The sequence below is a fragment of the Apus apus genome, chromosome 2 (assembly GCF_020740795.1).
Source record: "Apus apus isolate bApuApu2 chromosome 2, bApuApu2.pri.cur, whole genome shotgun sequence".
NCBI lineage: Eukaryota > Metazoa > Chordata > Aves > Apodiformes > Apodidae > Apus > Apus apus.
This window is the reverse complement of record NC_067283.1, coordinates 18846521-18871942: the sequence shown is the minus strand read 5'-3', so window position 1 is coordinate 18871942 and position 25422 is coordinate 18846521. Positions and strand designations below refer to the sequence as shown.

The following is a 25422-nucleotide window of genomic DNA, read 5'->3' as shown; positions in this document are numbered from 1 at the left end:
CTTTGCAGCTGTACCTCATCCTTACCATCCCAAATAATTTAAAATCACCAGCAAGCTTTCTTCACCACTGGTCACAAGGGCTCTTCCAGGTAATTCTGGAAAATGTTAAGATTCCCACAATAATTTGTCCGGCCTAGAAATTACTTTCTCTACTGATACAGCCAAGCATTTACTTCTGCCCTAGGTTTCTTTATCTTCTATGGAATTACTTACTCACACAAAGGCCTTCCCTTCTTATGCTATGGCTAACTAGCTTCCTTTAAAGCCTTGGGCAAGGGACCCTCTCAAAATCCACTTGGAAAGGAAATACACCTAAATTACTCTTATCCACATGGTTACTGGCCTTCCAGCAGCTTTCACAAGATTGCAATCCATTTTTCCTTGAAGAAGTCACACTTTTCCCAAGCAGAGACTATAATAAAAAAGCAGTAGATATGTGCATAAGTAACACTACTCATTTGACTAGGATACAGCCCTGTAAGTGCTATAGTCTTCTGTACCTAAATTTTGGCATCATGCTTGGCTTTCTGTGTACCTCTGGTACCACTGTAGATTTAGACAACAATTCACATATCAACACCAGCAATTCAGCCATTTCCTCTTTGAGTTTACAGAACCAGAGTGAATACTACCCCATCCTGGTATTTTGCTGCTGACCATGTTATTAGCTACTTCACAAACTCCTGTCTCCACTGTTTTATACCCACCCATTGAGGAGTCCATAGCAAAGAAGAGTTCAGAGACTGGAATGACTAGTTTCCTCCCTGCTGAACAAAGACACAAATAATTTCATTTCTCTGCAAAGGCTGTATCTACTACATTTGCTCTATTAACATCCCAATTACCAGCAGCTCCTAGAGGCAGCCTGGAAACCTTCTGATCTGTAGGAAGGAATCATATTATCAGTTTTGATGCCTTTTGTTAACTACAAAATTTTTAATGTGTTTCTACATTTAGACTACTAGACTCAAATTTTATTTAAATTCATCTGAACATTCATTCTGCTCTTTATTTTGAAGGCAGTCGTCTTGCTTCCAGTTGTCTTCTTCATACTATCCAGCTTTCTTCTGTGCTTTTGTAATTCTCTTGCTAGATGGCACACACTGGGACTCTGCTTCAGATACAATCTCCATGTCCTATGTCACCATCTCCTTCATTATGCTCCAGATCACCTTGATAGAATTAGTAACCAAACAGCTCTTAAGGCCTTTATTTTTAAGAAGCTTCTTCCCCTCCCCATTTTTTTTTTAATAGCACCTCTTTGTATGTCAGATATATATAAAACTCTATATCCTTCAAAATAGCACGAAAGCTTAAATCTGCCTTTAAAGAATACAAACTAGTCTACTCTCACCTACCACTTCTTTGAGCCATGCTGGGTGATGACAAGTGTGTAATAAGCACAGCTGGTCCACACCACAGTATTTGTGGTACACAAGCAGACAGTTCCACTGACTCTTAAATTATGTCTCAACCCCCTAAAAAAGACCCACACAAAATCAGAAACCAAAGAAAAAAGGGGGACAAAAATCCAAAGACAGAGAAGCATAGATTTGATAAAGCTAGTTTTATGGCTCTCCTAAATCTTTGCCAGATTGGTTTATTTGGTGGTTTGTTTTGGGTTTTTTTGTGTGTTTTTTTTTTTTTTTTTTAATATATAAAGTGGTAGCTGAATTTCATTTGCTCACCAACTCCTTCTCTCACTACAAGATATCTGCACTGGAATAAATCCAGTTGCCACATAATTAATTTATAAATCCAGTTTCCACATAAGTAATTTATATGTGAATTTTAAAAAAATACCCAGGTCAACCCTTCCCCCCCCTAAGCCCCACAATGTTATTATCCAGACTGTAGAGTAGTTCAATTGAAGTCAATAGATTCAAACTGCCTGACATACCTTTGTAGACGGAGTCCATGCGGGTTATTGACAAACTATACAAAACCATTCACAAACAAGAACACTTTGTTTACAAACCCTGACTACTACAGGAAATTAGTGCATAGCAGTAGTTTGTTACTTGTAAACCACTCTGAACAGAGGGACAGTGCCTTTATATCCATCATACATGGCATGCATGCTAAATCAAGGTTAGGTTTAAGAGGCTTCAAAAGGGTTTATACAGGAACATGACTGATCTGGGAAATATCTTTTCAAAGAAGAGATGAGAGGCAAAAAGTGTATTTGTGCACAAAGATATTATTAGTTACAAACATTAGCATTATCTCAACGTTATCACATTAATTTTAAGAAGTTTTTGCAGACATGCTAAATGCATGTCTGTTTTCAAATACTGATGAATTTACAATTGTGGGATAAGATACAGGAGCAGTAACATGAATTTTCATTTCAAATACACGATGACTCCAGAACCTGGAGCATACAGGAGTTTAGGAAGGAGAGGAAGACAAATCCCTTCGTAGGTGAATTGAAAGTAGTCCTCTGGAAGGGAATATAGGTAAGTCAGCAGCTCATGAACATGTGGTGTGGCACTAACTGGAAATCTGACCTGGTCCTCTTTTTATCACATAGGTTATTCCCTAGGCAAATGATAAAGCTGCCTATTTTCTTCTCTGTTAAAAATGCAGCTTTGGAGGAAGTCAATGTCAGGCTTTCCAGTAGAAGCCAAGCAAAAGCAGAGGCCAAAGAGGGACAAACGTACTGAGGAATTATGCTTGTGTATGAACTTCTTATGTGGAGTGTGTAGGAGGGGTGGGGGGCAGCTGAGGTTTCATTTTCTGCTATTTGGAGAAGTTAATTCTTAATCAGAAAAGTTTTAAAATATAGAGTTAAGGATTTCTGAATATACCAGGTCAAAAGCAGATAAACAGAACCATTCCTTTCAACCTTCTGAAACAGAGACATGAAAAATATCTTCATCATCCTTTTTGGTAAGTAGTATGTCTGAGCATTAATGAAAAAAAACCAAAACCAACAAACAACAACCCCCCCCCCAAAAAAAAAAAAAACCAACAAAACAACCAAACCAATAAAAAGCCCCCCACAAAACCAAGAAATCCCACATCACAGAAAGCAAACAAAAAAGCCCCAGAAACCACAAGACAGCAATGCTACCATAGCTAGTGCTAAACTAATAGCTTCCACTAGAATCAGTCAGCGCACAGCAACTCAAGCTGAGGTGAACTGCTCACATTAATTACTGGCTGATAATCAAGTATTACTGTCAAACCACTTGTGACCGACACTCCACAACTCTTGAGACCCAGATCATCTGACAGTATCTTCATTTCAACTTAAGTCTACCTACTATTGACCAGGGTGCCACAGAACCTGGACCTCATACAACTGCAGGCAACTGGTCTTAAAAAAAATCAATGAAAAAAAACAACAAAATCTAGTGAGTCAGGGTCTTGGTTTAAATAGATGAGAAGTCCAGGAGGGAGCAGAGTTAAAGATCATTTTTGGCAGACATTTGCTGTATTTAAGTCTGCAGATAAGATTTATACAGATTGTGAGCTGAAGCATTTCCTAAAGGAATTAGTAACTGCTTATCTTTAATCTGATCCTTTCATATTTATTGTTACATATACACAATTTTGCAACAGAAGCCCCAGTGAAACTCAGGAATTTTTGCTAACACCAATTTAAAAAGCATTCCTCTAACTGCTTCAAACTTACCTGTGGATATACTGCATAAATCAGTAATTTTGGTAAACAATTGTATTGGGTTTGTGTGCCAAGGTTTTGGCAGTGAGGGGAGTATTGGGTGGTTTCAGTAAGAAGCTGCCAGAAGCTTCCCCTTATGTCCAATAGAGCAAATGCCAGCTGGCGCCAAGATGAACCCACTGATGGCCAAGGCCAAGCCCATCAGTGACAGTGGTAGCACCTCTGGGATAACACAGTTAAGAAGCAGGGGAAAAAAAAATGCTGCAAAAACAGCAGCTGGAAGAGAGGATTGAGAGTATTCAAGAGAAACTGCAGAAACCAAGGTCAGTGAAGGAGGGGAAGGAGGTGCTCCAGGCACGAGAGCAGAAATTCCCCTGCAGGAAGTGTCCTTTTAGACCATAAATGCTCAGATCAGACAAAAGGCAACTAAAGATTTTCAAAATTGTGAAGTATACTGTGTAGAGAAAGCTGGAAATACCCACACTTCAGAGGTATTTCTCCATGAAGGTTGCTTCCTTCTGCTACCATTGTTACAAATAATTGAAGTAAGTTGTTTTTCCTTCCCCACTCCAGCCCACACATCCTCCTCCTCAGTGATTTACACTGTAAGGAAAAGCAGACGACAGACTAGGAGCTGGTACAATGCAGTTCTTTTTGGTACCAGCCAAATTCCTTGCTTCATGCAAGCCAATGGTTTTCCAAGAAGTACTGGACTATCCTTGTGTTGGAGAACATCCCTTCACAGGCACTGTGAAGGCAGAACACAAAACCAGAAGATCCTCCACAAGATAAAGAGATTGCTATCTCAAGAAGCATCAAACTTTTTTAGGCGAGTACTCTAATGAGGGCAGGGGGAAAGACACCTTAAGTTACATTCACAAAACAGGACTTAAATCCAGGACTTAAAAAACAAGGAAAAATAATCTTAAAAAATTACGAGATTCACATTCAGAAACTGTAGTTAGTTAAGAAGCACTGAATGATTTTAAATACACATTTGCTGTGTATTTACCTGTCAGATCTACCTGATGCTTCATGACACCTTTATAAGGGTCAGTTCTGGTTTGACAGGTAGGGGGAAACGCTCCTCAAAAAAATGAACAACTACATCCAAGAACAAGCATTCTTTCACTGTTTCAGGTGTTAGTTTAAGTATATCGTGCACACACTTTGTAGTGCCAAGTAACTATCATCTTACATATAGAAGGCCTTTATTTAATAAACTATAAAAAGTCACATTCAAGTTATAAAACAAAACTTGAAAAACAAGAGCTTAAGTCTACAAGAAATAGAAAGACCTGGACAACGCAATGCAGTCTTCATTTTGTTCATTTTGTCATCCACAGGCTGCAGACTGTGCATCACTTCTTATACAAAGGGAAGATAAGAATATCTATAATTTACACCACCACATTAAGTTTGCATTAGCTATAGAATTAGTTTTCTGATCAATTTGTCGAAAATGGTGCTTAGAATCAGGTAAATGCATTTCAAAACTGTTTACCTTGTAGTTCCAGAGTGTGAAGGCAGGACCTCGATTTACCCACAAGACACAATGGAGGTTAATACAAAAAAAAAAATTGTTTTGGTTTTATTTCTTTAGTCTTTCCCCAAAATCTTAGTGTTTAAAATAGCATTTCAGAACCAACTGACATTAACACTTGGAAGTCAAGTACTCAGTACTTTAGACTAGAAGTAGAACATTGGCTTTAAAACATGCTGAAACAAATTTCAGCACATCATATTAACTACTAAGTCACTTAAACTTGTTTTTTTCAGTGAGGGACAGCACATAGTTCCCTCATTTTACCTCCCTTAGCTTTAGCCTTAGTTTCAAGATAATTTTTCTGCACAATACACATTCCCACTTTGTAAGAATCAACGTGATCAAGGTAATCTTCTGCACACAGTAGCCTCTCCTTATAATACAGTCTTGGTTCATCTCTTCAGTATAAAAAAAATGCACAGCAAACATACAGGAGTCTTGATTAAAGATATAATGTACTGAGTATTACTGGAGTCTAATCAGAAGCACCATTAAGTCCATCAGGAACTTAGAAGCCTTGCTACACAGACTTCTGAATGTTCACTTCTAGCTATTTCCAAGCCAACTGATGCAAGGACCAAAAATAACACTTCATAAATAAATGGAGCAGACATTTTAATAATTAAAAAGTTATTATTTAAAATCTATAGACCACTATAACATAACATACGTAACAGCCTACAAAAAACATTTCAAATTTTATTAAGGAATTTAACAATACTGAAGGAATGACAAAGGCAGTTCAAAGACACTAAAATCTGTAAGACATCACTGCAGTTACACTGTACACTGTATTTTAAAACTATATATTAATAATAGGGAACAATAACCACCTAAGAACCAAGAACCTAAAGAATTCCTCAAATCCTTCGGAGGGGTGACTTTTATTTCTCTTACAGATACAGCCTTATTTGAAGTGTTCTCATTAACAATTATTCATAAGTTCACTGAAGAACAGCCATTCAATTCTGTAGACACTTAATGCAGTTCTGTTTCTGCATCCTGCCCAAGATGTTTTCCAGAGGAAGTATTACCTCACCTCCTATTGCTCCTGAATTCAATTAGATTGACTCCTTGACCTGACAAACCCATAATGCAAAAAGAAAAAAATCCTAACGTACTTCTATGTAGAGAGCTGAACTAACCCAATATATAGTCACTATTCTATATAATCACACTCATACAAACACTATAGTTATCTACTTTCCCCTTCTCTCAAACTATTTGTGGTATCAAAGTAAAAAGCATTTCTCAGTATTTTACCAGGCCTGCACTTGAACTGAACTTGCCTTTGACATTAGCCTGGCAGTTCCTCTGTATTTATTCTTCGGGGTCTGATTTTTGAAAAATTCCCCAATCCTACCAAATTAAATTAAAATAATCTCATATTACCAACATGTTTTAGTATGTTCTTCCATATAGCAACATATCCTTAAGTATTAGAGAGCGCCCTATCATTCCTTTCCTTTGCAACCATCTCAGCTATAGCAAAATGGGTGAGCAGGCAACTTATCCAGCAGGCTCGTGTCCAAACTAGAAGTCTGAAATCTTGTTAAAGGCCTCATTCACCACATCACAATTCTAAGTTATTTTTTTTAACCAGTTAATTATGTCAACAATAGAACAGACTTCATATCTCTAATGCAGCAGTGTTTCTTGGGAGGATTTGAGTCTGCCAACACAAAAGTAGTTTAAAGCTTTTAGGACAGTTAGTTTTTATAGTAGAGCCCTAGAAAATGTGATGTAGTGAACTGACTGAATCCTCTCACTCACGTAATGGTGTTTCAGTCTTCACTGTGCTTAATGTACAGGAGATCCATGTCATGAAGATACTGTACAGCTGCCTTTGGGTATTAAAATAGGTTTTTAAATGAAATAATTAGAAAAACATACATTTCAATACATACAGAAGCATGCAGACCAAGACTCACTGGCCACAGTTAAATTTAACCAGAATCCACACTCCATTAGCATCTGGAAGAGTTCCAGAAGCCGTCTGTGTCCTTGGCCATCTGCCAAGACCACTGATTATACTTTAAGTCCCCTGAAATTACAAGGATGTACTTGAATATGCCCTTCTCCACTTTGGGGATTTACAATTTTCTTTTGTTGCACATACAAGAAGTAGCCATCTACCTCACCACCAACACATGCATTTTACAGACATACACACTTAATGGCACCTAAATTTCAGATATGTTTGGTATCTTTTGTAAAGCTGCTGCTAACTCCTACCTTTCCAGGTTTCTTAAACCATAAAAAAGGAAGGCACTAGTGACACCTAATACAAACAAACCATAGCTAGCATCCAAGATTTGAATTCATTAGAAGACTAACCTATGAAGATAAAATGAAAGTTCAAACACTTAACAGTACGATCTACAAGTATGATAAAGCCAAGCATCAAAATTCTTGTCCAAAAATCTCATTTAAGTTCACTGCTCATCAGTCATGACATACACTAATAACTAGTGCTTAAAATAGCACTGTGCAGAAAATGCTGAAAGGAGAAGTGTTAAAACTAATCACAATAATTAAAGTCTTTATGATACAATATCACAATGTTCAGCCACACACCATAAAAGCTGGTGAGTGTTATTTCTCCCATAAACACCTGCACATGCATGCAGGCAGTATTCTCTCTGGAGACCTTCAAATGACAGTATTTTATTTACCTAATATATCAGAGAACATCCAGGTTATGGGGAGAAAAAAAAAATACACCAAGGTAGATAGCCATGACTGAAACAACCTCTTATAGGAACAATGATGGAATGGGAAGCAGGAAAAAAAACAAACCATAAGCCAAAATCTCAAAACACAATGCTCTGGGTACAATAGCAGGTCCAGAGTACTCTGGATGTATTTGATGCATATGTCCTATGTGAAGGCAACTCAACTCTGAAGAGTCCTCAAGCCCACAATGAGACTTCCATCAGTGAAGAAAAGGAAGAGCTAGAGTACTGCACAGAGAGATGCATTGTAACTCACACACACCCTATAACCTGGTCTTGAAAGCACTTAAGGACTTAAGTACTGTTAGGTATCAGGTTTGATGTATGGAAGCCTAACAGCAGAAGACAGTCAGAATATTCATTGTCAGAATAACTACTTCAAACTAAAGTCTACTGTACAACACAACAGTATTAGTTTTGCCCACCATCTTCTGTGACTGTAGCTCCGTGGCCATCTAAGCCAGCTTGACAGCCAGATTCAGCCTCCTATCCCCCTGGCATTCAACAGTCCCTTTTGTTGAGCTCAGCTGGTGGAGAGCAACCCAACCAGTATCCAGCAGCCAGAGCAGCTCGAGCTGTGGGTTTCCAGCCTTTTGCTTCACAGCTGAGCTATATTACCAGTTCGCCACTTGACAAATGGGAACAGCCTCACTTCCTCTTTCCCTCCCTACATCAGAAAGCAAGTCAATTGAGCCTATGAACCCAGTGAAAATGAGAACAAAACAAAAGTCCAAAACACAGACTTTCTGCCAGACTCTTCTCTGGTCTTTTAGCAAGCTAAATTGATTTACTGGATGATCAGACAAATACTAGAGCCAGCATAAACTAAGCAGTAGGAATGGGGCCTCCTTTTATTAAAAACAGACAGCTCAGAAGGGCTTGATCAGAGTTATTGATACCACAGGCAATGCTGCTGATCTGCTCCAATCTGTACTGATGGGACAGAGTTAAGTAGAAAGACCACATAAGAAAAGACAAATAGGTCACTCAGGGGAGAAACCACTTACATTGGAAGCATGTCCTATTAGACTGGCAGAGAGAAGAGACTTATGTCAGTCTCTGAACAAAGACACAAATTAAAACCATGTGTTGGTCAGCAGTAGATGCACAAATTGTGTTTGTTTTTTTAGTAAGCCAGTTAACTACTAGACGGACCACATAACACACAAAGAAGTGTCACTTGAAGTAGTCCTCTTACATTTCATTTTTTTGATCATGTATATCTTATACCTGCTTGCTCAAGGCAGTTATAGAGTAGTACTGCTGTGAGAGTTTGCAAGTATACACAATATGAGCCAAGTTAAAACTGAAATTATGGAAGCTGAAGGGATGCAAGACACCAAACCAGCTTGGTCCTACTGTGAGGGAGACAGACTTACTGACCAGCTCCTCCCTGCACCTTGCCAGGCAGTTCTGCCTACCCCTTTTGCTCTGGCCCTTGAACTTCTCAGATCCCACCTGAAACCAATTACTTAATTTTCTAAAAATTTCTCCTCCTCCCTAAAAAGGTACTTTTTCCTGCTGAATTGTTAAGGTAAACTGCTTGGCCTAGCGTACAATACAGAGAGCAGTGAAAAAAGGAAAGAAAGAATAGAACCAAGACCAAGAATTCCTGCTGCTGAAAGGAAATAAAAGTGAAGTAACATTTAAAACTGAACCCAAACTTATCCCCTTGAAGGCTCCTACTGGGAGTGTACAGTCAGATTCCCCAGAGACACGTAGATGCAAACAAGCTAATATAGCATTACCTATCTGGCAAATTGTTATTCAGAGTAAGCATAAATTGTCCCTCAGGGGAAAGATTTGCTACAATGCAACCCTAGACTGGGAAGAGACATGGCCACGGAAGTGTAAGTGATGCACATTCCAAAATAGAACGGAAGAGACTCAAGCACAGAAAAAAGGATCGTTTCTTTTATGTAAAGAAGACCTTCCATAGTCTCACACAATGCCATGAAGGTGTCTCAGAAATCCAAAAAAATTACAATAATTTTCCTATTTCTTGACAAAGATGCAGGAGAACAGTTCACTGAGACTTCTTTACTGCTTCCTGCAAAATCCACAGCATTAAAGACAGAATGCTAAGAAGGATTAAGTCTAATACATTCATTTTTAGGTTCAGCAACAGACTTAGTCTTGGTGTCAGTGTCTCCCACTGTGAGAAACAAAAGCATTTCCAACATCCTCAAAAGCTACCATGGATATGGACCAAATTGTTTGTTGTGTTGTTATTTTTTTAATACAATCCTATACAGACTCTGCACCTTCATTTCCTTGACACTTCAGTTGACTAGCATTTTCTGCAAATGCATCTGAAGAACATTTTTATGAAGACACTCGTATTTAAATTGGCATTAGAGTAATCAGATTTTATTGCTTTCATGACACAGAAAGTGCAATATAGATTAAGTATTAAGATCAGTGAAGGTAATTAGAAAAAACCTGAGCAACCTGGTCTAGTGAGAGGTGATCCTGCCCATGCAGGTGGGTTGGAACTAGATTATCTTCAAGGTCCCTTCCAACCCAAGCCATTCTATGATGCTATGATCAGACAGCATTTGCTGTCTGTTTCTAGAAGACAGCAAGCTCAATAATAAACTGGTTTATTAGAGTAAGTCTGTAGGTAAAGTCTGTATCAGCAGAAACTTCAAAAAGCAGCTGACAGAGATTTCAGTTCTTCTTCTATTGCTCCTCCTCTTGATCATCACCAGAACTTACACTTTCCAAGTTTCAAAGTCAGTAGCCTCTGCCCGGGGAGACAACTAATACATCCCAGAAAAGAATCTGGTTCACAGCTGGCTTAGACAGAGACAGCCTTTCCTCTACAGCCAGAAATCACACAGCCCAACTTCCAATGTGCTGTCTTGCCCACTAACTGATCCTGCAGAGTCATTACACTGCAGCTTCACTGGCTTCAGGTTGGTTATTTCATGCTTCCTGACCTTAAGCACCCCTTAGGGGGGTGGGGAAGTAAAAAGAGCCAATAAGTAATTGAAATAGTTCATTAGAAATTCACTATGGAAAGTTAACAAGATTAAACACCTTCAGCTTCACAGTGTTGGTGCTAAGTAACAAGGAAAATGTCTCTTATTTGAAATATGTTTATTCACACCAGAAATATTTTATATTTCCAGTAAAGCAACACAACTATTCTGCAGTCACAAGCCAGATAAAAACTATCACTGATGCTGTGGAGAGTTTCCTCTGGCTGTTGGCTTAACTGTCTTTGAAGCAATTTTGCACCATTTATTTCATTGAAACTTTTGGTGGCAGTTCTTTTCAAAACTTCAGATAAAAACTGTATCATGTTTCAGAACATAAGCACCTCCAATCAGTCACACCTTGTATGATTTAGAGCAGATTTCACTGCCCATAACCTGGGCCAGTGTGACTACCCTCAGAGCAGAGCCCAAGGCTGGATCTGTTTGACTGCATTTCTATCACTGATTCAGTTAACATGCCTTTTTTCCAAGTAGCTGCAAAGCTGCTCACAGAGGGAACTGGGAAATGGGTAGCCAGTGCAACAGTGAATCCTGCCAACTCCACCAGAAGCCCCAGTCAGATTCTCCAGAGCACTTCTGCATTACTTAAGCAAATACATATAGACACACAGGATCTCAAGGCTTCAAAAAACATTTCACAAAGTGATAGGTTAATCAGGCAGAAAAATCACCTGTTCTATACTAGATGATACAGTAAAATTCAAGAATGGCAATCTTTTGACTAATCTCTCTCTAAACAATAAGTATTGAAAAATTGCAAGCTCCTCTCAGTTATGCAGTGGTAGTGCTATGACTCACTGCACACTATTTATTCTGTGTTCAAGGAGTCTAAAAGCTGAGTATTTTCATTCCTGGTTTGTCATGCTTGTTTTAGAAAACAACAGCCTTTGAAGCCTCAGTTTGGAAGAGCCATTACGGCAAAGTGATACCAAACAACATCAAATGCAGAAGGTGGGACTGGATGCTTTTTGTCCACCCTACCTCAAACTCTAAGCTACTAGATGCTTCTGAAGACCTGGCTAATGCTGGAAGTTAGTTTTGTCAGACAAGCATGTTTTTTAAAGAGTGATTAAGAAGTTTGGCACAAGTTGCAGAGAGATTACCATACGGCACAACTGCATCAACAACCATGTTGTAATAAGCTTTAGCATTCCTGGACTAAATGCATTTAACACCCAAGAGATCATTTTCATAAACTTAGTACCCTATATGGTTACAAGCTACAGAATTATATTTAAAGTATTTGGCACACCAAGCATGTGAGAAGAGAGAAAATCATGACCATCCAGACAACTACTATTAGCCCATATTGCAGTCTGGTATGGAAAAAATGGAGCACATCAGAATCACAGAGCAAAGCTTTAGACATGCTCTGCAGTATCCAGAAAGCTGAGTATTTGCATTCCTCAGCAGAGCTGCGTGTCAGGGGAGGTGACACACTGCAGTACCTTCTGTGAAAAGTGTAGACTAAGGAATTGAAACTCAAAATATCAAATAAAGGAAAATGGCACAAAACATGCTCCCATGAATCTGAAAAAAAAGTTCTGAGCTCAACCTCATCAGCTAGAAAAGCAATGGCAAGTAGTGGAAAACATGTAGCTCAAAGATCATGCTTTACTATCTCAGCTCTGTTTCTTCCACCTAACTTGAAGGTTCAGTATTACATTTCATCATTCAAGTGACCCATGCAAGCCTGCACTGCTATATAAGTCAGTAGCAGGTGAAGAAAAGCAGGGAAGCCTTGGCAGTAAAACCCTTGTCTTGCTAAGCAGGGATTCAACTTTCATTTTGAGAACACTACACAACCAAATCTATGTTCTTCCTTTAACAGAAAACCCAGGGTTTCTTTTTATTTTTTAAATATAAACACTGCTTGACATGACAGAAATGTGTTAATGTCCCAAGTTAACTCTTCAAAGACTTTGACCAGAAACTCCACTGCTCAGAGAATGTTTCAAACCTTCCCCCTCACACTTTTTTTTTTGAGGAACAGCTATCAGCACAACACACACAATCCAGCTTTCTTTAGGTTTTGCTTATCAAGAGGCTAATATTAGTCACAATATAAGTTTTACTGAAGAGCAGGCAACCTTGGAATATTAGTTATGTGTTTATATTCATGAGAAAAGCGGTACTATGGCACCATAAATAAGAGCAAGCAGGTTACTTTAGGTTAAGGTGTTACTCCTCACCAGCTGAGTACAATGTCTATGCCCTTGGTCAACTCCGCTACAAGTAACACACTGATTTCAATTATCATATTTTAAAGTAGCACAGGTTCCCTTAAACCCCAAGTTAAAAAAAATAGTTGGTTATCTTTAGCCTGGCTTTTGAGGGAAATACACTAGCAACAGCTACTTAGGTGACAATTACTGTCTGCCAGCTAGTCACTTATCATAGAATCATAGAATCCTAGGGGTTGGAAGGGACCTCGAAAGATCATCTAGTCCAACCCCCCCTGCCAGAGCAGGGTCACCTAGAGTATCTACACCCCTCAACTCCCTCTGTTCTTAATACAGTTAATTTCTGGACTTTTGTTCAGCAGTTTGCTGCCACAAGAATAGTACAGTATCCTGTGGCCATGCCAAACTACAAGAATATTTTCCTGCCCCAGCAACCCTTAAGGAGATAAATGAGCACTTTTACATGCTAAGTAACATAAAGATGCCTTAGCCACTTCAGCAGCACATAGACACCCTCTAAACTACCAGTCATTACATATGTTCTATTGCAGAAGGGCTAGAAACATGGCTTTTCATGAAAGAAGTGTCTCTGCATTTTGAAGGGCATTTATAATGGTGTGGACAAAGCCTTGGGCACACAACTTCAGGTTAATTATCAAGAACGAGCTCATTGGAAAATAGTCACCATCATTCACATCCCAATGGACCTTACTCTTCCAGGTGATCAACAGATCACACAGGAGGAATCACTACTTTCAAGCTCTTTCAGTAAGTTCCAAGGTGCTCAGCCTTTAACTGTGAAGCAAGCCATGTTCAACCAGAAAACCTTAGGAAGCCACCCACAGGAAAATGAAAAAGTTGATGACTTAAACATGAAAGCCTAGAAGATTTCCTCAACAAGATAGGAATATTAAAAATTATCCTATCAAGTTACACCTTCCAAGCAGAAATTTGTAATATACCTCCTCTGGAAGATTCAGCAAGTACAAAATAACATCAGAAAAGTGATTATCTTGAAAAGCAAACTAAAACCACCACTACCAACCTCAGAAAATTGCTGTATGTATTGGGGAAAAAATCCTGACATGGGGTATTGGGACATATGGTAGAAAAGGAAAAAAAATCCACCTCACTCCAAGCAAAAGGCATAATGCACTAGCAAGATTCAAGATACTCAAGACTGCAATACTGCTTTGCTTTTATGTACTGAAATAGAATGAGATGGAGAGATGAGGAGTGCAGGATTCTGTGAGCCCAGAGATATCTGAACCCTATCAACATCCCGCAGCCAACATAGCCTGAAGGACATTGTTCACTCAAATGAAATAACCAGCTCCAATCGCCTGCAGCTGTAGGTAGGAAAGAGAAAGCAGCATTGTTGAATAAGCTGAAGCCCAAAATAACAGCTGGAGAAACTGCTATATCAGGAACTCCCTGCATCCACAGAAATGGGCAAGAGGTTCTGAAAACAGCAGTTGCAGGGCTTTCTGCCCACAAACTGGTACATGCATTTGTTAACAAGCATTAAGATTTCTGTTTCTGCAAATTAGTTTTACCACTTTTCTTCAGTGGGCTGAGGGAATATCCAGAAAACCTTTCTTGTTTGTTTGGTCCTGTCCACTGTGCAAGTACAGGAGAAGGCTGGTTTATGCATCACTGTCTGCAAGTAAAGCACAAGCCAGACTGAAAACTTACTAACCTGACAAATCTGCTTAAGACACACAAGAATAATTATGCCAGAAAATTTCTCTTCAATCCTCAATAGCCTTATTATTAGCAGAGAGAGGAAAATCACCAAGAGCAGCAGGGAAACCCTAGTTTGATCTGCCCCAAGCTGCTGCACAGAAGGGTGGTGCTGAGCTGCAGCACCTCGCTGAGCAGCTGACACTGCTTCGCAGTTTGAGTGAGTCATTTCTGAGTCCTCCAACAGCAAGTTTGTGGTGACTGAGGAGGAGGAGATTGCGCTTTCCAGTGAAGTCAGCTTGTTTCAGGCTGCTGTCTTTCCGGGAAAGACAACCAGCTCTTTTGAACAGCCAGCTGAGACAGAATGTGTTGATAAGTAATTCCTCTTGAAGGACTTACTGTAAAAAACATTCCATTGCAAGTATAAGCCTTTAAATATTATCAGTACTTGGACCAAACAGTCTCAGATATGTACTTTATGAATGAAAACTGATTTGCATGCCATCTTTAAAACTGGAGTTGTGTATCTTTATTTAGGCTGAGTAAAGTCTGGAAGAGATCAGATTATGTTTCTTTCAGGACTGAAAAAGGTAGGAAATAACCCTAGAAATAGACTAGTACATGACAAGTTCAAACTCCAGAGAAGAGATCTACCCAAACAGCATCTTATTGACTGTTTTCATAATTTGCAAAAGAAAATAATGTAAAAGGGATACTCAAAAAAGACATATTTTTGAACTGCTATCCTGAATTTAAGTGTTTGCATCACTATTCTCAGGACACAAAAGCCAGGAATAAACTTGTCTACCAGTAGGCCTTTATTAAAAAACCAAACAAACAAAAAGCAGTATTATGATCATAGCTTCAAAGCTTAAAATAAAAACAGATATCCTATTCCTCACTCAAGTGGCTTCTCAACTTTTGGTATTTTGCAATTTGGCTTTCCAGATCAGGCTCTATATTTAGATCAAAATACAGAAATTTAGAAAGACTGAAGCAGGAAGCTCAGAGATTAGCAACCTTGCTTTTGTTATGTCAATCTTTTTATTTTTGCTCAGCTCCAGGCAACTATAATGCATCAGATTTGCATGCCGCAACAGCCCTGACAATTACATACTTAAGAGTATTTTTCTCTGAGCTCCTCTAAAAAGTTTTCTGTTACAAACATCTGGAACCCAACCCACAACGAGGGCCATACCACACCATAACACCAGTAAATGCTCTCTAACTACAGACAACAGCTGAGAGAGAAAATAAATAAACTGAACAAATAGAAACACAGCCAGCAACACCCCAACATCACAACCAGCTGTACCAAAAAAGGTTTGTACCTAAATCATCTAGCAAGGGTCTAAAAAACACTGGGCAACACAATCAAAGCAAACTAAACTCCCCAAAACAGCTTTAAGTCTATTTTGCAATAGGACATGGTGAAAGATGAAGTGAGTTATAACAGAACAATTATTTTAATAAAAATTACTGAGGCTTGGTGCCACAAGCAAATCAGGTATTGCTCAGTTTCAGTTCAGTATGATAAAATTGTTACTAAAGCTGCTTGCTTTTGACTGGTCTTAGCCTAACCAAGGGGGGCATTTTCCTTTCTCCCTCTTCCAAAAAATAAGTTAGTGACTGCTGCTGCCACAGGCTTGACATCCTACAAAAGAACATTTAGGGTACAATTCTCAAGAATTCATATTGTTTAGGTGGTCTTCCAAATGTTGGCGTTTACCTCTAAAAGCAACTTCAAAAATCTCAGCCCCTTAGAAGCCATTATAACTTCTCTGAGGACACTGACTTTTACCTAGATGGACAAATTATGAGGATAGATGGACAAATTATGAGGTTAGATGGACAAATTATGAGGTTAGATGGACAAATTATGAGGTTAGATGGACAAATTATGAGGTTAGATGGTTCAGCATGTTCTGAAGACCAAGACTGAAGATATGACCAGAAACCAACAGGTACATTATAGACAGCTCTGTCTCTTACAAAATACATTACTATTTCAAAAGGTTAAAACAGCAGAGAAAAGTCTCCATGTTGAAAGTGGAGAGTCCACAGTGTGAGTTCTCAAGTGGTTGTTTTTTGTTTTTTTTACTATGGTCAACATTGTGACTCCACATCACTAAATATGAAATTAAGCTGCAGACAGGATATCACTGGTCAGTTAGAGAGCTATCAGTCCCTCCAGCTGTCCAAAGCAAGTATAAAAAAACCCACCTTAAAGTACACATACATTAGCATCTTCCCTCCACTGTCCCCGCTGAGTGTTTACAGCTCCTCTTTTAAGCTGGGACTAACACTTCTGGATGCAGCCTGTTTGTACAAAAAAACCTACCCTATTCACTCTTCTGCATTGATTTTGCCTCCAACACATCTCCCCAGATGAACTTAACACAGGATCAGATCAGTGCCAGAGAAAAGAGTGAAAGCAAGTCCAGCTTTGGTATTACTTGGTATTAGCTGTGGTTTTAATTAACCTTATGCTAACTAACCTTATGATAGTGGTTCAACTAACCTTATACTAGCTTAAGCTAGCACTTCCTTAAAAACAAGTTGTTTTGCCTCACCTCTTCTGCTTCTGCACAACTCCACATTCTTTGTGCTGGCACAGTTGTCTGTGAGGCTGGGTGATGAACTTCAGGAATTACAGTCCACCTAAGAACTCCTCAAAATATTCTATTTTTTTGCTGGATTATTGCTTTGGAGCTGGGTAATTACTGATAAGAAAAACAAGGCTGAACTTGTTAACCAGGAAGACTGGAATGGCAGAGACTTGATTGATAAAATGCAAACACAAGAATAGCAGAGTTGTCAGACATTATCACTACAGCATTCAACTACTTCAAACAACTTCCACAACACCCTTATGAAGTAATCTCTCAACACAAACCTAATTAACTTCTTAGAGAACAGCACAGACTCTATAGGAAGATCATAGGACAGATGTTCACGTAGCAAACCACATGCAAGAAGTTACCATCTCAACAATTCAAAGCTAACTCATTTTACCACATACCAGGATGCAGACCATGAAAACTAACAAGGTTTGTTTTTACCATCCCATAGCCAAGGCAGCAATTTCTTAGACAGCTTCAGCTATTTTGCCAAGTGCAAATTTGTGCTCTAGCAACAGTGAAAATAAAGATAAATCAGGACCTTTGACAGGCATCTAAATAGTAAGCATCAAGTATAAGAAGTGGAAAAACATGGAAAAAGGCCTCAGAAGTACTCATACTGGAGTCCATTACCCACAACAGCAGTCATAATCACTTAGAAGTCAGGAGAAAATTAAAATGAATTTATACCTTTCCAAGCCTTTAAAACCTCATAGTTCAGCAAAGATGACTGCCCTTTCAACAAGTCAAGAGATCTGTAAGCCAACGTGACTACAACTCTAACTCAGCACTCAGCTCCAGCAAGATTACACTGAAGATCTGTAAATAAACAGGCAGTTTCACCTTACTCTAAAGTTGTAATGAAGCTGCATAATGTACAGCTAGCCCATGGAATTGGCACATGATCTTTTCAAGCAACAGCAGAAAAAAAGGACTGTACAGCAGGAACTGCAAAATAGGATGAGTCACTTACATTAAACAAAGTTTGTCACCCTGAAACTACCAGAGGAAAATAAACATCTACCAGGCTCTGGCCAATGGGCATAACCTAAGTGTGTACTTTAAGGAGCAAGGAATTAAAAAATAATCCCCTAGAGACTTTCTTTTCTTAAGGCATCTGGTGCAGGATACTCAAATAAGATGATTAAGTTGAGTCAGCAAAACAAATTTTTGCTGTCCATTTGCCTTGCTGAACATTGTCTAACACCCTGCTGTGGTCAATGAAATTCAATTAAAAAAAACTACAGGCAAAAAAAAACAAAAACAAACTTGGCCTTTGCAGCACTTTATCTTGTAGAGCAGAAGAAACTACAGAAAGTAGCTTTGAAACTGCTGTCAAAGCTTGTTTCATAGCTCTTCCCATCTCATTCCTAGTGGAAGCTATTGTATATGTTCCTCGTAGTTCAGGGAAGGACATGAAATACCACTCCCATTTGTATTTCATGCAGGAATGTTTACTACCTTTAACCTCACCACAATAAATATTTACAATTTGTATTTTTACTAGTCCATCCACTCAGTTGCAAAAGAACTTTCAAATTAATTTCTGCAGAGCACAGAGCTTGACACCTAAATAAGAATCAAGTTTTCAATAAATAGCTCTTCCTGTTCTACTTCCTTCTATATACAAATTTCTGGGCTGAGTGCCCAACTGACTTTATTTTAAAAGTTCTAATTGCTTTATTATCTGCTCTGCTGTAATCAATGCTTTTTAATACATTGTTTCTTCCTGCTTCTTAGAAAGAGCCTTCTCCCATGTAATCAACCATCACGTCTATGAAACAATATTTTTTCCAAGCTCACAGTTAGGAATCTTGGGTCAATGCTAGGACCAGTAACTTCAGTTTTACTTTGTCTCCATCATTTTGATAAGCCATGTGGAGCACAACTGCAGTAGTTACATTCTGCACTAAATACAAGTACTAGCAACAGAGCTGACAACACAACTGCTGAGTAGCCCTCTTTGTCTCAAGACAGTTTCCAACCAACCTGCTGTGCTGAAAACCAACATCATGAGTCAATATATCATCATTCAAGAGTGTATTAAAAATAGACCCAAAAGTAACCAACTCCCATAGCTTATGAAGATATATTGCTAGTAGTACTGCGGGTTTGTTATTGTGAATCCTCCCCTCCTCCCCCTTTAAAATAAACTGATAATAAACTTTAAGTCAGCAGGTTTTACTCCAGAGGGCACAATCTAGCTTTTAATTATTTTAGGCTTCCTCTTTCTAATTATCTACTCAATAAGCTTCTTTCAGTGTAATTTTCCTAAATGTACAGTGTTTCAGGATAGGAAGTTCTTAGGAGAGAGTCTAGGTAAGTCAGAACTAAGAAACTTGATTTATGCCACAAACTGAGAAGACACACCGTTACCTAACAAGCTGTCCAGTGACATGTTAAAACATAAGGACAGGCATGAATAAGTGAACTATTTGTGTATCTGTCTTGATAAAAGTTTGTAACAGGAAGGACAGGTATACTAGCCAAGAAAAAAAAAAACAAAACCTGAAAACTGACATTTTATAGCTTTCTGTAGAGATACAGAAGCTTTCCTAACATGATCAAATACATCCTAGTATGTATAAGGGGAAAAGATACAGTTATTTGTCACTTTTTTTCCCCTCCTCACTTTTAGTTGCAACAGTGAATTAATCCAGGAGCTGCACTGACTGATAGAGGAGTCCCAGGGCTTTGACTTGTTTTATAATTCTGTTCTGGTGGTGTTCCAGTTTTGTTAAAAAGACCAAGCCAGATTACAGCTGAATGTGCAACAGCAGCACCAGGCTTGCAGTGCATCATGTGAGCATTTGAAGAAGGTCATGCAGTTTATTATGTGTTGAATTCCCCACACACAGAATGTGCACTCTTTCTGAGGTATTCTGTGACATGATGGAGGGGGAAAAAAAAGTCATTTGATCCATGTATTCTTATTGTTCCACTTGCTTATTAGACAGAAAGTGCCACTGAGAAATCAAGTGCTGCTGAATTTTTAGATCAGCTTGTAATCACCCAAGAAACAGATGGCGATTACAGATGCCAGGGGCTGGGGAGGGTGGCAATGTTTGATTTTGGTTGCAGAGTTCGTTGTTTTTTTAAAAAACTTGTACAATATGTTCAGCAACTTCATTAGGCATTAATTCTCTTCTTCTAGTTATATTTAATTCAATGGTTGACACAGTAGGCGAGGTCTCCAATAGTCTGTTCTTTCCCCCCAAATTAGCTACAAAACGCCCCACTTTTTTTTTTTCTATTTTTGGGGTGATGTTATAAGGACTTAAGCCTAGTCCCCTACAAATTCCAAGCTTTCCTAACAAGCTGCCAACATAGGCAGACAACCAACACTAGCAAGAGCAGACTCGCCATTCTTGTGCCTGAGATGATCATAATAGGCTGCAAAAAACAGAATGCCTGGCTTTCATTTTTGGCACAGAAAGCGAGAAGGGAAGAATTACTTCCAAAAGCATTAGGCAAAAGTTACGTATCACCTTCCTGCCCACAATTATTGGGCATTCAGCAGCAGTGACAATATGGATAAGAATAAGAATGTTATTTATTACATCAGTTGTAAACGAGATATTATTACTATCACATTAACTAGCTAAAAATACAGCTTTAATTCATGCTAACCACTGAGTTTAAGCATTTGTTTCAGTAGCACAGCCAGACTGTCTTTGAGGAAGGGTAAAAGACCTAGATAATCAACTCATAATGATGCAGATGCCTGCAAGATTCAAGCGCACCTACATTTAGCCTTTGCTACTGCAAGTCATCAGTATTACAATCTCATCTGCAGAATGGGGCACTGTTGCTTTCACTTAGTAGAAAGTTCATTCAACAACTTACTTCAACATAGCAAGAAACAAATCTACAGCTCTGAATGTGAGCACATTTTCTTGTGTTATTTGGGTAATGTTTACATGTTTTCCCCTCACACACCCTTCTAAGTTACCAGTGAATTTGACTGCACTATCCTACCAAGTAGGATCTTCCATTATGTATCTCCCTACTTCTACCTAAACACCAACTGGGATCACCTAAGCAATTAGCTTACAGCTTCATGGATGGAGGGAGGGAATTTTTAAGAACCCTGGATTACAGGCACGTTCATTCCATTAAGTATTCACACCTTTGCTGTATGCCTTCTGCGTGGCAACATCAATGCTTGAGATCTCCCTTTCTAGAGTCAAGTTTCCTCTGAAGACGGGGAGTTAAAAATACAGTTCTTGTAACTTTTTCTTTAGATGGAACTTCTTCATACTATCTTTTGAAAATCTGAAAATCCTCCAAAATTCAACTATCAAGTATAGCAGTATTTGGGCCCTATGATCAAAAAGTTAAAGAGCCTGCAGAAAAATCTGCTATTATCTTATCTTCACCAAGTGCTTCCTTGCAGTATACACTGCATCCTGTCAGAAATGTGGAAACTGCGTCTCAAGCTTCACAGTTTCAATACATGCTTATCTCCCCAAACAGTAAGAATAGAGACTGCTGTTGTCTCATTAACTGATATGCACAACACTAGAAGTAGCCCTAAACCAAGATTTTTTTCAAATTACTGCAATGTTCTAAGTTTAATTACTATTATAATGAACTGTTATTCTATGTTTAGTTCCCAGTCTAGCCTTTCCTTACGGATTTCTGTTTATTCTGCTAAAAAATTTAAGCATCCTTAATTCCTGCTCTTAATGAATCCACACACAATTTTTATTTCTCCCATTATAAATTATTATTTGTGATAACAAAGTCCAACCACATTGAACATACTTTCATTTGCTGGACAGTGCCACATCAAGCCTTACAAACTGACAGGGTGAGCATCTAACAGAGGAGTCTGCAACACTTCAACACTGTTTCGTTGGCTAAGAAGTGATGTTTAGGTTTGGACACATTTGGACACATTTTATGCTCTCTCATTCAGAAGGATTTTGCCAAAAGTATTATTCATGGTTATACTTTGCAGCAGGGTAAAGAAATGGAAGAATATCTGCAGAACAGTGGATACTCACGCCTACAACCATCACCTTGATATGAACATGAACTTGCATTTCTCAGAGCCTGTTGTATTGCTGTCTTTGCTCTTTGAGGCCCCCCAATGAATGGATTTCACTTTACAATTTTTAATTTTATGTGCATGAATGTGTACACTTCTTTATTACATTTTCTAATGGGAACAGCTACATAGCCCGCAGCACATGATCATAGGAGTCACGTACACTATTGTGTTTGTCACTGTTTACTTTGTTGTTACTGGTACTGGAGAGGTCCTTCCTCTGGAAGCAGTAGTATTTCCAGTACGAACACATGCAGCAACAAGCTGTTGTAGCAGGAAGACCTCAGTTCTTGTCAGAGACCTTATCCTGCTCTCCCCACGGAGACTGCCGATAGCTTGCACACTGCCATTGAGCAGAAGAAGCCTGTCACCCTGTAGTTATCAGCCTGCCTGCTTTCATTAAAGAGGCCTACCTGGGAATTTTTCTATAAATAATGCTAGCCACTAAAGAAGGAGCAAAAGCATTTAAAGCCAATTCTGACCAACAGCATGTTGTGCACTTCCACAGTTAAGAGAGCTTTTTACTCTGTAAATAAACCTCTAGTTTCTTATCAGTTCAGGACATCGGATGTCACAGCTTAAAAGTGACCTACAGAAAACCTGAAATCATTTGTCACCATTTCCCACTGTCTCAGAGGGCTATCTGAAGCAGACCGTTTATCCTCACTGGAGCTTCTCCTCTATCATTTATACCACATTGGTACCTACAGTTAAAGCCTTTCCACCTAGACCATCCCTTCAGGCACTGTGCTGCTTAACAGACTTAACAGCGCCTGCCTTGATGCTCAGCCTCCAGGCTTCGGGCACAAGATTACCAAAATTTATACAAAGGAAAGGATACCTCAGAGGGTTCGGATGGGTAGGAAACAAAAGGAATACCGAGTTAATACTACAGACTGCTCTGCCTGCTTCATCAAGCTGTTACAAAATTTGTAGTCTAACCTCACATTCCACGCTGACAGTTATTCTTAGAAGGTTCTCAATAGCGACCAGAAGGAACAATATGAACCGAACATTTGGATGTACAGACTTTGCACCACCTGGAGACGGAGGAAGCTTTTGCCCCGATACCCGATTTTAGGCAATCTTTGGGCTCTACACTTTTAACCTGCCGTGGCAGCTATTTAAAGATGTAAAGCTGCGACTTGAGCCTCATAATGCCCAAACCATGTGACATCTTTACCAGGCTCCTAATTTCAACGCTTACCAGCAGCGGTCCAGCGCTACCGCGCCCGGACGCTTCTGAAGACCCAGCAGCCCATCATCCGCAGGGTGATATAGCACTGCGCTCATGTTGCAATTCTGCCGCTTTACCACATCAAACACCGGCCCTCCTCCCCTCCCCCAAGCGCACAAAACCGTCGGGAGGCACTTGCTGAAGCGAACTGCACGGAAGACGGCAACAACTCGGCCAGTCACACGCCAGTAGCCGGGCTTTGGGGTTTTTTTTTCCACCGCAGCACGTTCCTGCAAGGGCCGCCGGCGGGAGCGGGGCGGCTCCGGCTGCACGGGCAGCACCGTCCCCGCACGGGCACCACCCGGTCGCCGGGACACAAGCCCCGGCGGCAGCTCCGCATCACCCCCGCCCCGGCAGCGCCCCGCAGCCTTCCCCCGCCCGCACCCCCGCGCTCGGCTGGGCGCCCCAGGCCCCCAGCGGGGCGGGGGGCGGCGCGGGGCGGGCTGCTGCCGGCGGCACGCGCCTCCCGTCCCCCCGCATCGCCCCCTCGGCCGCGGTGCCCCGCCGGGGCGGGCGGGCGGGCCGAGCCGCGGCGCTTACCGAGTGGTTGACCCCCCACATGAGGACGCTGAGCAGCGGGTCGCTGGCCCGGAACAACTTCACTTTTTGCGCCACGAAGTGTTTTTTCTTGGTCTTGGTCTTACTCGCCACGGCGGGCGCGATGCTGCCGGGGGCCGCCATGGCGCTGCGGGCGGCGGCGGGAGGGCGGCGGGAGGGCGCGAGCGGGCGCCGCGGCCCCGCGCGCGGAGGGGCGGGCTGGCAGCCGCGGGACGCGCGCGCATCCCGGCCTGGCCGCCGGTGCCGCGCGCTGAAATGGCCCCGCTCGCGCGCCGCGGCCCCGCCCCCTCCCGCCGCGGGGGAGCCGCCGCCCGCCACGCGCCGCCCCGCCCCGCCCCGCCCCGCGCCCGGCGCGGGAACGCCGCGAGTTTCGGTTCCTGCCGCCCCGCTGCGCGTGCGCAGCCCGCCCCCCCCCCCCCCCCCGCCCCGGGAGCGCGCCTGCGCCGCCGCCGCCGCTGCGGGGGGGGGGGCGGGTCCCTCTGCGGGGCCCTGCGGGACCCCCGGGGGGAGAAGGGCGGGAAAGGGAGAGCGGGAGGAGGGGAGGGGAGAGCGGGCCTGGCTGCCCGCAGCGAGCGGGAGATGGGCCTTTGGGCACGAGCCTCAGCTCAGCGCCTGCCCCGGGAGGAAAGCGGGTCTCGTCCCCTGCCCGCTGCCCACCTGACACCTGCCATCGTCCTCGTCTCTGTCTCACTGATCACACGCGTCGTTCCTGTGGGCAGGTCTCGTGATGTTTATTCCCAGTTCCCCTCTCGGTACAGGAACCTCCAGGAAAAGGACTCTCTGAGGTTGGACTTGGCCAACTGCTCCTGACCAGCAGAGTGATTTGTTGGTGATCTTGGAGGTCTTTTCCAACTGTCACGATTCCACGATTCTGTCTCAGCTGGCGTACAGCACGTACTGAAAGCTTAGTCTCCTGCAAAAGTATTGCACCCCTATAAACTACGCTCCTCAACTGATACAGCAAAAGAATAGCAAATGTTTCTTAGCTGCCTCCACGGCCACAGAGGATGTGGTCAGTGACAGAGGACATTCTGCAAAGAGCACATCTGCCCAACCCTGAAACATTGCACACGACATATGCTTTCCTCTGCTGTGTAACAAGGAGCCTTAATGCCAACAGCAGTCATTGTTCAGGGTCAATACACACAGGTAATGCAGAGCATACATCTGTGCATC

The 25422-nt window shown here is 41.0% G+C and overlaps 1 protein-coding gene across 2 annotated transcripts in view; it reads right to left on the bottom strand.

Moving 5' to 3' along the window:
* The window catches only part of PIP4K2A (phosphatidylinositol-5-phosphate 4-kinase type 2 alpha), a 111899-nt gene extending 87358 nt beyond the window's left edge, over positions 1 to 24541 (bottom strand). The window contains exon 1 of one of the 2 annotated variants that reach the window (XM_051611674.1): positions 24229 to 24541. In XM_051611674.1, the coding sequence (XP_051467634.1) occupies positions 24229 to 24369 (141 nt within the window). In that variant the 5' untranslated portion in view covers positions 24370 to 24541. The remainder of the gene's footprint in view (positions 1 to 24228) is intronic. The other variant, XM_051611676.1, reaches the window with a different exon arrangement.
* Between the last annotated feature and the right edge of the window lie 881 nt (positions 24542 to 25422).